This window comes from Octopus bimaculoides, chromosome 20, assembly GCF_046866305.1.
Source record: "Octopus bimaculoides isolate indiv1 chromosome 20, ASM4686630v1, whole genome shotgun sequence".
Taxonomy (NCBI): Eukaryota; Metazoa; Mollusca; class Cephalopoda; order Octopoda; family Octopodidae; genus Octopus; species Octopus bimaculoides.
In genome coordinates this window covers 9,148,835-9,163,422 of record NC_142947.1, presented here as the reverse complement: position 1 = coordinate 9,163,422, position 14,588 = coordinate 9,148,835, and the positions used below count along the sequence as shown (strand labels likewise).

The window sequence follows — 14,588 nt, the reverse complement described above, 5'->3', positions numbered from 1 at the left end:
ATTAATGTTGTTGTTGTTATTATATAAAAGCAGTGAGCTGGCAGAATTGTTAGCATACCAGGCAAAATGCTTAGCGGTATTTCATCCATCTTTATGTCCTGAGTTCAGATTCTGCTGACGTTGACTGTCTTTCATCCTTTCGGAGTTGGTGAAATAAGTACCAGTCACACACTGGGGTTAAATTTAATCGACTTGCCCTCCCCCTCAAAATTTCAGGCCTTGTGCCTGTAGTAGAAAGGACTATTATCGTTATTATCATTATATCAAGGTAGCATGCTGGGCAAACTGCTTAGTGGTATTTCAGCCATCTTTACATTCTGAGTTCAAATTACACTGAGGTCAACTTTGCCTTTCATCCTTTCAGGATTGATAAATTAAATACTAAGTTACGGGGATGTAAACACACCAATATTGGTTGTCAAGCGATGGTGGGGGGACAAACACAGACTCACAGACACACACGATGAGTTTCTTTCAGTTTCCATCTACTAAATCCACTCACAAGGCTTTGGTCGGCCCATGGCTATAGTAGAAGACATTTGCCCAAGTAGCGATGCAGTGGGACTGAACCCGGAACCATGTGGTTGGGAAGCAAGATTCTTACCACACAGCCACTCCTGCTGAACTTATTGTTTTAAAGCTATCTAAATTATAACCTTTCATCAAAATTCTGTGTTAATTTATGTTCTAAACACCAGGTTGATAATCAGAATGTTACTTTACTAAATCATTCATTATTTTCAACATTAACTGAAACAAAAACACTGCATTTCAACAAAAATATGGTGATGAAAAGGTTAACGAACAGTATAAAAATAATCAAACTGAAGAAAAATTAACATTGAATCAGATTCGAAAATATTTTTGAGTTTCATTTTGTTTTTAAATATATTATATGTATGTATGTATATTCTCTTACCTGGCTCCATTTCTTCTCTCGAAAGTTTTAGGATCAACAAGTTTGTAGAAGTAGTCTAAAGGAGATGTTAAGCAGAGGCGAACACAAAGACAACTAACTGAACTCCTGGAAGAAGCGTGGGAATATTTTTTTCCCCTTCTTGTGTTAAAGAGGCCCTTCTTTCTGCTCCCTCCCCTTTACATAAGAAACAAGTTAAAATAAAATACAGAAAAAAAAAAAAAAAGCCCTGCCCCAAATTCACTGAAATATAATTCCCTAGCACAGAGCAAAAATATGTGATGGTGTGAGAGAGTGAAGATGTTTAACACAACAACAACAACATCAACAGAAACCCCCACCCCTGCTGTAGGCTTTTTACTTTTGTTAACTTTGTTCCTTTCAGAAAGAAATATTTTTCTTTGAAACTAAAGAAAATAGAAACTGATGTTATTGTCTCCTCCCTAGCCGCAACTCTCTAAGTTACATATGGTATTAAAACAACATGGCTTCTTGAAGGGGACAGTTCTCTGTTCAGTAATACTATGCCTACTAAGAGAAAAAAACCTCTCTCTCTCTCTCTCTCACTCTCACTCACACACACACACACACACACACACACACACACACACAGAGGTATAGTATGGCTGAATGGTTAAAAACTTCACTTTGTAGCATGGGGTCTTGAGTTCCATCTTGGGGAAGCATAATTTGGTTTTTTTTTATATAACCTTGGGTTGACCCATACCATGTAAGTGAAATTTTGTTGATGGAAACCATGTAGAAGCCCATTAGATACCCATTAGATTCCCTTGGTAATCTTTAAAACCCACTACCACTGGCAGACAACATTGGTTATAATTACTTCCACCTCATATGCTGTGGTGCCAACACATTAATCCTTTAAAATCCACACCAACCCATAATCCTTCGTAATAGCTGTTTCAGTTAGCAATTTTCTCGCCAGAAAATCATTTCGATGTAATAACTCTTTCATGTGAAGATTCAATCTCATTCTGATTCCTGTCTGGAACCGTTTCATTTGTGTAACTGATGCGCTTGGAAGACAAAAGTATTTATATACTTTCCCCGTTTTCTCCTCGTGTATAATTTGGAAGCTTTTAGAAAGCATCTATCAATATACTGTGATGGATGAGGTTAAGAGATCTTAAGATGGTTGTGTGTGTGTGTGTGTATGGGTGAGTTTGTGAGAAAGAAAGAGAGAGTTTTATGCGAGAGAGAAAGAGAGAATTAATTCCATGTGAGAGCGAGAGAGAATTAGTTTCATGTGCGTATATGTGTGTGAGAGAAAGAGATAGTTCCATGTGAGAGAGAGACAGAGATAGATAGAGAGAGAGGATTTCATGAGATAAAGATAGTTCCATGTGAGAGAGAGAGAGAGAGAGAGAGTCAGTTACTTAATTTCATGTGAGCCAGACAGATTGTTTGTGTGTGGGTGGGTGGGTGTCCGTGCAGTATGGCGGGTTATCCATAAAAACCTATTCCATCAATTTGGATGCAATACTATATAGAATTTGTGGCAGACATCTACTACAGAATGACAAATGGGGATGGATGTAAGTAAGGCAAGCAGACAGGTCCCATGTGAAACGGATGTCAAGTTAAATAATGCAAAACTTGGAATTAAACAAGAGAGAATGACAATACGTACTTTGGGATTTGTTCCGCCAGTAGAGGAAGAGAACAAGTACGACGACCAGTACTATGAGAATCACTGAACATACAACAGCGATGATGATCATATGCGTGGTTGACAACGTGTTTTCAGACATCTTGGTATTAACTGCAAAAGAAAAACACAACAGTAAAGTAAAACATTAGGTTTTCCAATGAATAAATTTATAATATAAATGTATATTAACAAATTCTTTGTATTGAGTACTTCAACATCTGTTTGCAAAAAAACGTAATGCTGTGAATATAATGATAAAATAAATAGATCTGCAACCGCTTTGATAATGTGTAGTTCAGATATTTGTTCCACTGAGCAACATGTGCTATCATCATCATTATCATTCGACATTTGTTTTCCATGGGCTGGGACAGTTTCACAGGATCCAGCAAGCTATAGAGCTGTTTTTAGCTCCAGTGCCAGCTTTTTGCATAGTTTCGAAAGCGGTAACTAATCTGTCTTTACATTCTGAGTTCAAATTCTGCCAAGGTTGACTTCGCCTTTTATCCTTTCGGGGTCAATAAATTAAGTACCAGTTACATACTGGGGTCAATCTAATCGACTGGCCCCCTACCCCGAAATTTTGGGCCTTGTGCCTAGAGTAGAAAAGATTATCTTGTAGGCTTTGAGATTTCAATAATGTGATTATTTTTTTAGGACGATATCACAGGGTAGGTGTGAGAAGCAGGATCTGGTTAGTTTGAACATAAAATGGGTAAAATAACTGGTTTAAATGTTAAATGATTTAAATATCACTGACCAGAAGATCTAATCAATCAAGGCAATATAGAGCTGAACAACAACAACAACAATAACATACATTAAAGACACTAAGACCCTCCCACTATGCCAGCATAGGAGCTATCTCTTTCTCCACGTGTACACACACACACACATTAATGAAGTGAATTAAACACTAAACTCCTAAAAATATAACAAAAAACAAACAAAATGTTCAGGTTTAATCTAAAAAGGTCAAATAATTAATCAAACACTTGAATTGATTTCCCCCACCCCGCCATCCCTTCTTTCCCCTTCACACTGCAAATTAAGATGCCATACAATGATCCCTCTGGATGTAAACACAATGTGTAACAACAGTAAACAAACCATTCTATCACTGTCATATTCAAATTAAACATTAAAAATTGTGCTTCAATAAAGATGTTGCTTCGATCAACAAGTGTATAATAACAAGCGTGGCTGTGTGGTTAAGAAGCTTGCTTTGCAACTACGTGGTTTTGGGTTCAATCCCACTGCATAGTACTGCAGGCAAGTGTCTTCTATTATAGCTCTTAGCCGACCAATACTTTGCAAGTGAATCAGGCAGATGGAAACTGTGAAGAAGCACTTGTGTGTATGTCCTTGCATCTGTCTCCCCTCCTACAGATTGACAACCGGTGCTGTTTTGTTTACATCCTTGTGAACTTGGTTACTCGGCGAAAGAGATTGCTAGAATAAGTATCAGACCTAAAGGCAAAGCTGACCTTGACGAAATTTGAACTCGGAACGTAATGACACCTGAAATACTGCCAAGTATTTTACCTGGCGTGCTCTTTGCTATTATAGGATGAAAAGCAAAGCTGATCTCAATTTGAATTCAGAACATGAATACAGACGAAATGCCGCCAAGCAAATAATAATAATTTTAATAATAATGAGACCATTATTATATTTTGTTTGTATCAGAATAGAAGTGAAACAGCTATTTGTGTTTAAAGAAAGGCGCCATGATATGTAGGTGAAGTGTATTGGCAGAATTAATGCGGCAAGCCTTGGGTTTTCTTGCTTCACAGTCTGTCCATGTGGAGGCAAGAATCTTACAGAATCAAATTACCTTCTTTGTCTTCATGTTATCTCAGACAAAGAATTTCTCCCTCTTACTGTGTCCCCCACCGCTCAATCAGATATACAGCGTAGAAACAGCCATATGGTGGGGGAGCTTGATAATATGGCGATGATGAGCGAGAACCCTGTTAAAGTGTATAACATAGCTAGCCCCCATTCCTAAAATGGTTGGCTGGCTATCTGCCACAGAGAAATAAACATAGGGAGTTGTTAAACAAAGAGAAAGGGCATATATTTTGGCAGCTGTTAATTCAAATGTTTATGAAGATTATTAGCCTACTTTAAGCCTTTATAATCTGCAGGCTGCACATGGTAATTCTAGCTCTTTGTGCTGCACTCTTCATGAGAATAGTTGTCTTTGAATGTACATGATTGGTTAAGTAACTGGTAGAAATAGATAGTGAAGCCCTGTGGTATCTGACTGTGAGCTATTCAAGTCATTTTTGTTTTGATTGCGGCATCATCCAATCAGACTCATTGCCCAGGCCAGCCTGACTACCTCTCTCCATCCCTCCCAATCTTCCATTAATGATTTTAGGGCTTCAACTTGGCATCCAACATCTGCAAGCTGTTGTATATATATGTCTTCTGTGGTACCATGATTTGGTGTCCACAGCAACACAATTACTCACAAGTTCTTCTTTACTTCTCCAGCAGTGGCCAACCAACCTCAATCTCCACTCTTGGATCTCAAGTCATTTAGTATCTTCTTTTATCTTTTACTTGTTTCAGTCATTAGACTGTGGCCATGCTGGGGCACCACCTTGTAGAAGAATGTCCAGTTGTATGAATTGATGCCAGGAATTTTTAAAAAGTTATCATGGGGGGGGGGGGTTAATTTCTCAATAACTCAAAGAGAATGGTTCCACACTGTCAACATGTCCTGTCTATTATCAAACAACATACCAAACACAAACTATCAGAATCCCATATAGTGTTTCAGATCTATGATAAAAAAAGATTGATATTCATTCTCCAAAGAAATGTGTGTGTGTTTGGCTGGGTGCATATGTGCGCATGCATATGTGGTTTGTGTGTGCTTTGCCTGTTAGCTTATACACACACACACTCACAATCAGTGTATTAAATATCATTACTTTTTTTTTTTTTAACTCCCTGGACTCCTCCTCCTCCTCCTCATCATCATCCTCATCACCATCATTGTTGTTGTTTTAACATCTGCTTTCCCAAAGTTGCAGTGATCAGATGTTTTATTTTCTAGGTTTGGATGCCCTTCCTGTTGCCAACCCTCACCTGTTTCCAAGCAAAGTAATATTTCCCCATGGCTGGACAGGCCTCCACAATATTTGAAATGAATGATATTCATTTACAACAATCGATCTATGTTAAGTCAAGGGGACACACACACACATGTACATGTGCACACACCCAATGCCTTCTTGCATTTTTCTGCCTACCAAATCCACTCACATGGCTTTGTGTTGGCTTGGAGCAGTAAGTAGAAGAACAACTTGCCCAAGACAGTGGAATTGAACAGGAAACCACATGGTTGGAAAGCAAACTTCTTCATCACACAGCCATGCCTGTAGTATGGTGATGTGTATGCCTTTCCCAGGAGTGTCAGAGCAAGAGACCGCATATTAATATTAGTTTCAAATTTGGGCACAAAGCCAGCAAGTTCGGGAGGGGGGGGAGTTAAATTGATTACATTGACCCTGGTACTTATTTTATCAACCCTGAAAGGATGAAAGGAAAAGTTGACCTTGGTGGAATTTGAACTCAGAATGTGAAGACAGACAAAATGCTGCTAGGCAGTTTGCTTGGCATGCTAACGATACACACAAGCTAAGACTTAGTATTATTGTTACTGCCACAAACACGGTTCACTTTTAAGTTTGATACAACCAAAGAATAACATTCCTCTGTGTCTAAACACAAAGTTAGTCTCTATTAGTATCATACACACACACACGCACATACATACATACAGGCTCCCTGACAAGTCAACTTTCAACACCCTCCTCCATCTCTCATCTCATCCATGTCTTCTTTTAAAATACAGAGGAGATCATAGATTAGATAACTGTATACTGTCAGAGACATTTTAAATGTGGCCGGTGTGGAAAGATAGTGGCTGTCTATTGGAGATTCTAGTCTCCATTCCAATAGTGAAGGACAGCCAATGACTGTGGACATACATACATATGTAGCATGCACATACACACACATACATATACATACAGAGAAATAGATGGATGGGGAGAAATAGACAGAGATAAGATGGGAGAGATAAGGAGTAAAGAGAGAGAGAGAGAGAGACGGGGGGGGGGAGACAGAAATTGTCATCACATACAATTACATAAAGAAAAGATAAAGAGTCTGGTCTTTTCTGAGTGTGTGTGTGAGAGAGAGAGAGAGAGGGGGGGGGGCATGGCAACATACACAACAGACAGACAGTTCTCTGAAGTGTTGATAGATATAGTATACACACACATACAAAATGTGTGTGTGTGTGTGTGTGTGTGTGTTTACTATATATGAGGTGCAGGCGTGCCTGTGTCATTAAGAAAACTGCTTTGCAACTGCGTAGCTCTCAGTTCAATCCCACTGTCTGGCACCTTGGACAAATGTATTATATAGCATTAGTTTAACTAATACATCAGAAATGTATTAGTTCTCAAGTGGTGGTGGGGAATATATATATATGCACATACATATATACATATCTATGTACACACACACACAACAGGCTTCTTTCAGTTTCTTAGCATCTAAGTACATATGTGTACATATCTAGACATGCATCTATATGCATGAGAGTACATATATAAAACTAAACATACTGACTGCAAATGCTGTATACATGCACACAAACATATGAAAATACCCTGTTGATGTTTGTGAAATTCTAATGAAGGAGCCTTGGATCAAGATTAGAAACCAGCTCTTTCTTTATTGGCAAGAAATCTTGAAATAAGACAGAACAACAACATATATACATATAAAATTAGGTTTTCATTGGATATGTAAACAGACACAGACAGAACCAAAATAAACAAGTAACAAGAACTAGGGAGAAAAGGTGGAGTAATATTAGGGGGCGGAGACTTTTCTTCTTTAACTGACATCAGTATTTTCAGACAGCAGATATAAACAATGGGACAAAGATGAAACCAGCAAATGGGGTTTTAAGAAACCAAATACCTTGATGTTCCTGCCAAAAAACTGCTCAAGACAGACCATATCTAGAGTTGATAGTCTGAAGTAGTTTTAGGATTTATTTGTTTAAAAGTATGAGAGGATGCTGAAAAGTTCCTCGCTTTGAGGGTATCGTGAAAGGCCTGACTGGAGGCCCAACCTTCCAAGTTCTTTTACAGGGCTTAGAAAAACTAAAGGACTACTGCAATAAGTGTGTGAATCTGAGAGGGAAAATATGTTGAATAAAATCATAATTAACTGATCCTCCTGTATTTTCTTTTAACCAAAGCCAGAAACTTTACAGCACCCCCTCATACAAACATGATATCTAATACGCAAATTTAATTATCTTCTTTATCTTTCAATTTTTGCTGGTTTCAGTCATTGGACTGTGACCATGGTGGGGCACCACCAGTACATATCTTTTACAGCTGATACTTATTCTATCTGTCTCCTTTGCTGAAACACTAGGCTCTAGAGCATGCATACAGCCGTGGTGCATGGATACAGCCGTAGAGCATGGATACAGCCCTAGAACAAAACATAGCTCTGGGGCATGACACAACCCTGGAGCTTGTTGATTCCAGGTCAAACTGTCATACCCATGCCAGCATGGAAAGTGGATGTTAAATGATAATGATGATGAAGAATGTCACCAATATTTATAAGTTCTATGAAAAAAAAACAAAAAAAAAACAGGTTCAAGCTCATAATTAGACAGAACTTACAGCACATCCTGATAATAGGTGTTTCTTTTGAGCCTAACAACTAATTAACAGCTTACAGCATGCTTTCAGTGAATGAAGTCATTCTACAAGCTTCCTGGCTTTAACATTTATCTGGCTACACTCAAGAATTTAACTGAGTGTGAGTGTGTGGGGGAGGGGGAGATATAAAGAAAATTTCTTTTCCTGCCATTCAAGTCTGTTCCTCTCTCATACATACAACAGAAAATGACTGGGAACATACAATAACAGCTTAAAACACTATAAGCAACACTTTTAACAAATAATTAAGGGGTAATAGCAGCTGGAATCTTCAGGGTTCCTCCTCATTAAAATACCCAGCACAAAAACTCTGTAATTGTTTAAGGTGGTGGTAGTGGTGGGTGTCAAACAAGTTGGCTATGACAGTCCAAAATATTTTAGATACTCTAAATACATCACATTCTGTGTAGGTGTATATGAAAGAGAGAGAGAGAGAGAGAGAGAGTGTGTGTGTGTGTGTGTGTGCCACATTTCCTACTTGTGTTGTCACCATGCATTGTAAAGTAACTAAGCAAGCAGACACTTTGTTGGCTTTTGACAATGGCATTCCGTTGCTTAATCAATTGAACTGCCGCCTCATTGAATTATATATATGTATATATATATATGTGTGTGTGTATATAAAGTATTTAAGTAGCTGTGTATTTCACAGGCAGAATAAATGAGATTGTGTGTGTGTGTGTGTGAGAAAGAGATAAGAATGCACTTTTGAATTACAGTCCATTGAATGGACTTCCACAAATCCTGTTTATCTAAGGCTAGCCCAACATGTCCAAAAAGTGGGATCAAACTTGGGACCTCGGCATTGCAAGTAAACTTCTTAACCCCTTGGCCATGCATGCGTCTACTACACATACTTTCTCTCTCTCTCTCTCTAACAAAGTTTCTTTAACTCTAAAATGAAGGGTCATTTTACACAAAGTAATTCAAAATACATAAAAAAAAAATGTGATGCCTGTGATTATAATTCTGCCTGATTAGAGTTGATTTGGTGTTGAACAACAACAACAATGAACTGACATAACTCAACAAAAGGAGCTTCTATGTATTCACTTGACATACTAGAAATAATAGTCAAGCTTACTCAAATTATGTTCCACCCAGCCATCTTATAAAGAGAGGGACACATTGGGTAGTGTAGTCTTAGGTAATGCAAACTATGCCAGAGGGGAAGCTGGGATGGTCACAGGTGGAACGCCTGTTCAATTAGGTTTGAACCCTGGGCTAAACACACACAAACACATGAAGACAATAAACCCCCAGTCAGACACACACACACAATACTTTTAGGAAGAAATAGCAACAAAATGATTAATTGGTTTTGGATGAAAGAAAATAAATTGCTTCCCAAACGTTAAATGTCGAATGTCAGAGGTCAGACTTTCTGATAAGACCGGTTGAATAGACTTTATTTTGTCAACTAGTGACTTCCATACAGGCTGTGTTATGTATGATAGGGTATTGTATTGTGGTATTGTGTTAGAGCCAGTGTTGTAGCCGCATTCAATACATTGAAAATAGGTAACATAATAAATAAATGAGCTGAGAGTTCCCAGGTGACTTGAGTGAAATAGACTCAATGATCGAAAGCACTCTAGCGCTGACCACCTGGAATATTTTTCAGGGCACAATGTACCTTAGATTACATTGTCCAATGTGCCCCACTTACTATTCAAGGTTATTAGGACGTGATTTGGGAAGATTCAGTTGCTAATTCTAGCATATTTGAGTGATCAATAGAGCCCCCACCTGCCATCATTGGTTCATAAACAAAATGTAGTGGTTGTTGTTTAACCCAAGGTCAACCTAGTGATCAAAGGCGTCCCAACCATGACCATTCCATTTTTTCCAATATGCAGGGAAGAACCCAAGACCACATCCAATATGTATTTTTCTGACAGGATACAATGGAATTTTAGAGTAACCCGACTACTATTTTTTGCATGTTGAAAGGCAGAGTACAGGCTCAGAGAGGGAAAAATGGAGGGAAAAAACAAAACAAAACAATCTTCGTGACTGAATTGATATATTGATGTATTTATATAATAGCGTTGAAACATTGAGACCTAAGTTAAAAAACAAAAACAGAACATCTTGTGAGATCATTTGGTGGGGGTGGGCAAAAAAACAGATCGCTTGCTTCTAAAAATAACCCATGAATAAGGCTTTAGTAGGTCAGTTGGAATGTTTATAGGTAAATAAAGAATACTGTTTCATTACCCTATCAGGTAAGATTATCTCTCTCACTCTCCCTCCCTTTCACTTTTTCTCCCTTATATATATGCTTGAGCAGTTTCTTTTATATATATACATATATATATATATATATGTATATTAGTCATCATCATCACCATTGTTTAACATCCCTATTTCCATGCTGGCATGGGCTGGATGGTTCGATAGGAACCTATGAGCCATGAGGGTTGTACCAGGCTAATGTATGTGTGTGTGTGTGTGTGTGCATGTATACACGACAAACACACACACAAACTAAATAATATCTTGTATTAGTTGCTTACTTCATTCTCTTCAGTAACAATTTAGAACACGCATCATTTTTCTGAAAGCAATTGGCTTGTCCTCTCTACAATGCCGTGTTTTATATATATATATATATATATATATATATACATATATGCATGCACGTGTGTGTGTGTGTACAAACATGTGAGAGTTTGTATATATATATCATCATTGTCATCTATAATTATGTGTATATGTGTGTGCACACACACACACACACATACACTTATACACAAAGAACTCAGCAACTCGTATTAAGTTACCAAAACAAAAATTCTTCTTTGCTGAAATACGTTAATACTGTAATGTCTATTGGTTTTGAATGCAAAGAAGAATTCCTGTATGGCTTCTCTGCCATTTATTACTCAGAAGAATGAGAACAAATGTAATATACCAAGGGGGCACAGCATTACTGAATAGGGAATTGTGGGTGAATGGATGAGAGAGTGGGTAGTGGCTTTCATAATCAATTCTATAGATTAATTAACTTTATATACTATAAAAAGAAAAAAGAAACTTGAAAGATACACAATAAAAAAAAATAACTAAAATGTTGATTAAATATCCATGATTTTTTTCTTTCTTTTTCTTGAAGTAGTTACTAATATATAAAGCTTCTTCAAGAAAACTGTTGTTTTGGAAAAAAAATAAGATTCTTGATCTAACTACGTAGACGAAATCAATTGGTAGGGTGGGAGAAATTCTAATATATTTTTCTCGAGGTACAAGGCCAATTCCTACAAAGGTGTAGTCAAATATTTCAACCCCAGTATATTATCATTATTGATTTTATTAATTCACTTCAGTAAGTTGTATGTAACTTATATATTGATTTCAAATTTTAGCACAAGGCCAGTAAGTCGACTACATCGACCCCCAGTGCTCAACTGGTACTTATTTTAGTGACCCTGAAAGGATGAAAGGCAAAGTCAACCATGACAGAATTTGAACTCAGAATGTAAAGACAGATGAGATGCCACTAAGTATTTTTCCCAGTGTGCTAATGATTCAGCCAACTTGCCACCCTATGTAACTTATATATTAACATGGTTTTATTTTGGTCAGACATTCAAACAGCTCAATCTGACTAGATCCACTTCTCCGAGAAGACAAAAAAACAAAAGAAAAACTCAATTAACAAAGAAACATTGTTATATTAATTCTAAATTAAGAAATTATGTGGCAACAAAAGCAAATTATATTTTAATTGTCATCAATCTAAGTGATTCTTTTCTCAGAACTGAAATTGCAAAAGGTAATTTAATTTGCCAGTTAGGCTGGGTGGATTAACAAGAAGGGTATAATACTTGTACAATATAAACTAACAGAGCAGTGTGTGTGTGTAGACATATAGTAAAGGAGGGAACGTTCAGGTAACCAATGAAAATTGATCTCGTATTGTTCTAAGATACAAAAAAAAAAAAAACCCAACTTTTTTCAGTAACTCAAAACTAGTTCCATGTGGTGGTAAAAAAAAACAAACAAACAGAAATATAGAGACAAAAGAAAAAAAATGCAAAAAAAATTTAAGAGCTAATTAAATCCAGTCAAATTAACCATTGTAATTATAAACAATCTAATTAGTAACTAATAGTAACAGGCAGGCAAAGAAGTAAACATCAGCTGAAAAGAAACAACCAATTAGTAAAATAAACTCTAATTAATTAGGTAGATTTGTCTTTTGTTTAAATTCAGTCATTAGTTTGTCTCAAATGTAACAGACACCACACAACACACAAAGAATCCGTAAAGATTTCCTATTCACTTTCCAAAACACACTGGCAAGAATCAACATTGCGAGGCTATGAAACACTCTACTGGCATTCCATCGGTTACAATGACTAGAATTCCAGTCAATGGCACAGCCTGCTCATGAAATCCATGTGCAAGTGGCTGAGTACTCCACAGACATATATACCCTTAACCCTTTTGATACCAACCTGGCTGAAACTGCCTCTGGCTCTGTAGTACAATTGTCTTGTTTTCAAAAGTTCTGAATTAAAATCTTCCACCAAACCTTAGTCACAATTTATGTTCCTAACACTAGCTTAATGATAATTAAGATATTTTACTAAAGTCTTCGTTATATTTAAGATTAATTGAAAGAACACAGAGTATCTCAACAGAAATATGGTAACAGAAGGGTTAATGTAGGTCTCAGGGCGATTCCGAGTCACATGGAATGTGATGTGACAAGGCTCTGACCCTCTTGAAATACAAGTAAATTCGTTTTTGTCAGTTGAGTGTACTGGAGCAATGTGAAATAAAGTAAAGTGGTTTTTGTTCAAGGGCAAAATGCACAACCAGGAATTGAACTCACAACCTTACGATCATAAGCTGATTACTCTAACCACTAAGCCATGCATCTTCACAAGGAAACAATCTAACACCCATTGAGCTGCACTTGCCCTACTCATGGTACCTATTTACAATAAGGTCAAGTGAGCCACTGAGAGCCACATCATTTGACCGATAGATAGAGTAACAGGGTATGAATTATTGGACTAATCTTTAAGTACTGTAGCCAGATACCCCACTGAGGCTGCTAGCTACAATTCTTGCAATTATTAGATATCATCTCATAATTTTATGTCTGTTTCTCCATGCTGGCATGGCTTAGGTGGATCTCACACTATCTCACTCCATCTTGTGGTTTTTCACTGCACAGTAACAGTGAAAAAACCCTGTCAACCTTATGAACCGTCAATAGAGCTTGTAGTGGTCACCTGACCTTCTAAAAATAGCAACCAAATCTCCCCCAGCTCACACTGACTATCTTTAACCAAAAACAGAAGGCTACTTTGGGCGATGTGGCCCTAGATACACTGTGTCTGCAAAAACAAAATGATGATCATGGTTGTAATGTCTATTGATCATAGATTTTACTGATCAGAGAACACCTGGGGTTAAAGACTGGTCTGTTTGATTGAAGATGACCTGTAACTAAACAACAACAAATGTCAATCTTTGTTGCTTGTGGAGTCTCTGTCTTTTCTGGTCTTTCTTTCCTATAAAACATAACCAAGGAGTCTCTAAATGGTTGCTTGATCTGCAAAAAACAGCAACTAAATATCCCTCAAATCATACTCTGATGGTTTGTACAAAAATAGAAAGTCTTAGATACACTATGCTTGAAAAAATAAAGATTATTCCTGGTTTAGGTCTACTCAATCAGGGATGAACTAGGGCTTGATCTGCCAAAAATAGCAACTAAATCACCCTCAAATTGTACTCTACCACTTTACAAAAAACACAAACAAAATGAAAACAAAGAACACATTGGATAATCTAGTCTTAGATATACAAAATTCTTGAAAAAAAAAAATAATAGAAATAATGATTATTGCTGGAATAGGTTTGTCTACTCAATTGGGGCTAACCTAGAGCTAAATCACAAAAACAAGAGAAAAACAAAGCGAGAAAAGACTTACTTTTAAAACCAGTCATCAACTTTTTCTCATTGATATGCATGATGGAACTTTTTGTTTTTTGTTTTACAGATTATCAATTCTCCTTGTTGAATATTATTATTTTTTGTTTTGTTTTTAAAAAGAAAAACAAAACAGAACGATCACTGTTTTAAAAATATCTGCACAGTCCAGTGTGGCACAAAATGGCACTAAATTTACCAAAACTTTTTTTCTTTTTTTTTTATCCTTTGGAAATAAGGCTTGCAGTTTTGCAAAAATCAGTCACAGGAATA

At 36.9% G+C, this 14,588-nt stretch overlaps 1 protein-coding gene across 10 annotated transcripts in view; it reads right to left on the bottom strand.

Annotated features, from left to right (window-relative positions):
* Window positions 1–14,588, bottom strand: part of LOC106874759 (protein sax-3) — a 248,887-nt gene that overhangs the window by 55,542 nt on the left and 178,757 nt on the right. For all 10 annotated transcript variants that reach the window (XM_089337975.1, XM_089337971.1, XM_052974947.2 and 7 more), the window contains one exon: window positions 2,568–2,699. In XM_089337975.1, coding sequence (XP_089194101.1) covers window positions 2,568–2,699 — 132 coding nt within the window. The remainder of the gene's footprint in view (window positions 1–2,567; window positions 2,700–14,588) is intronic.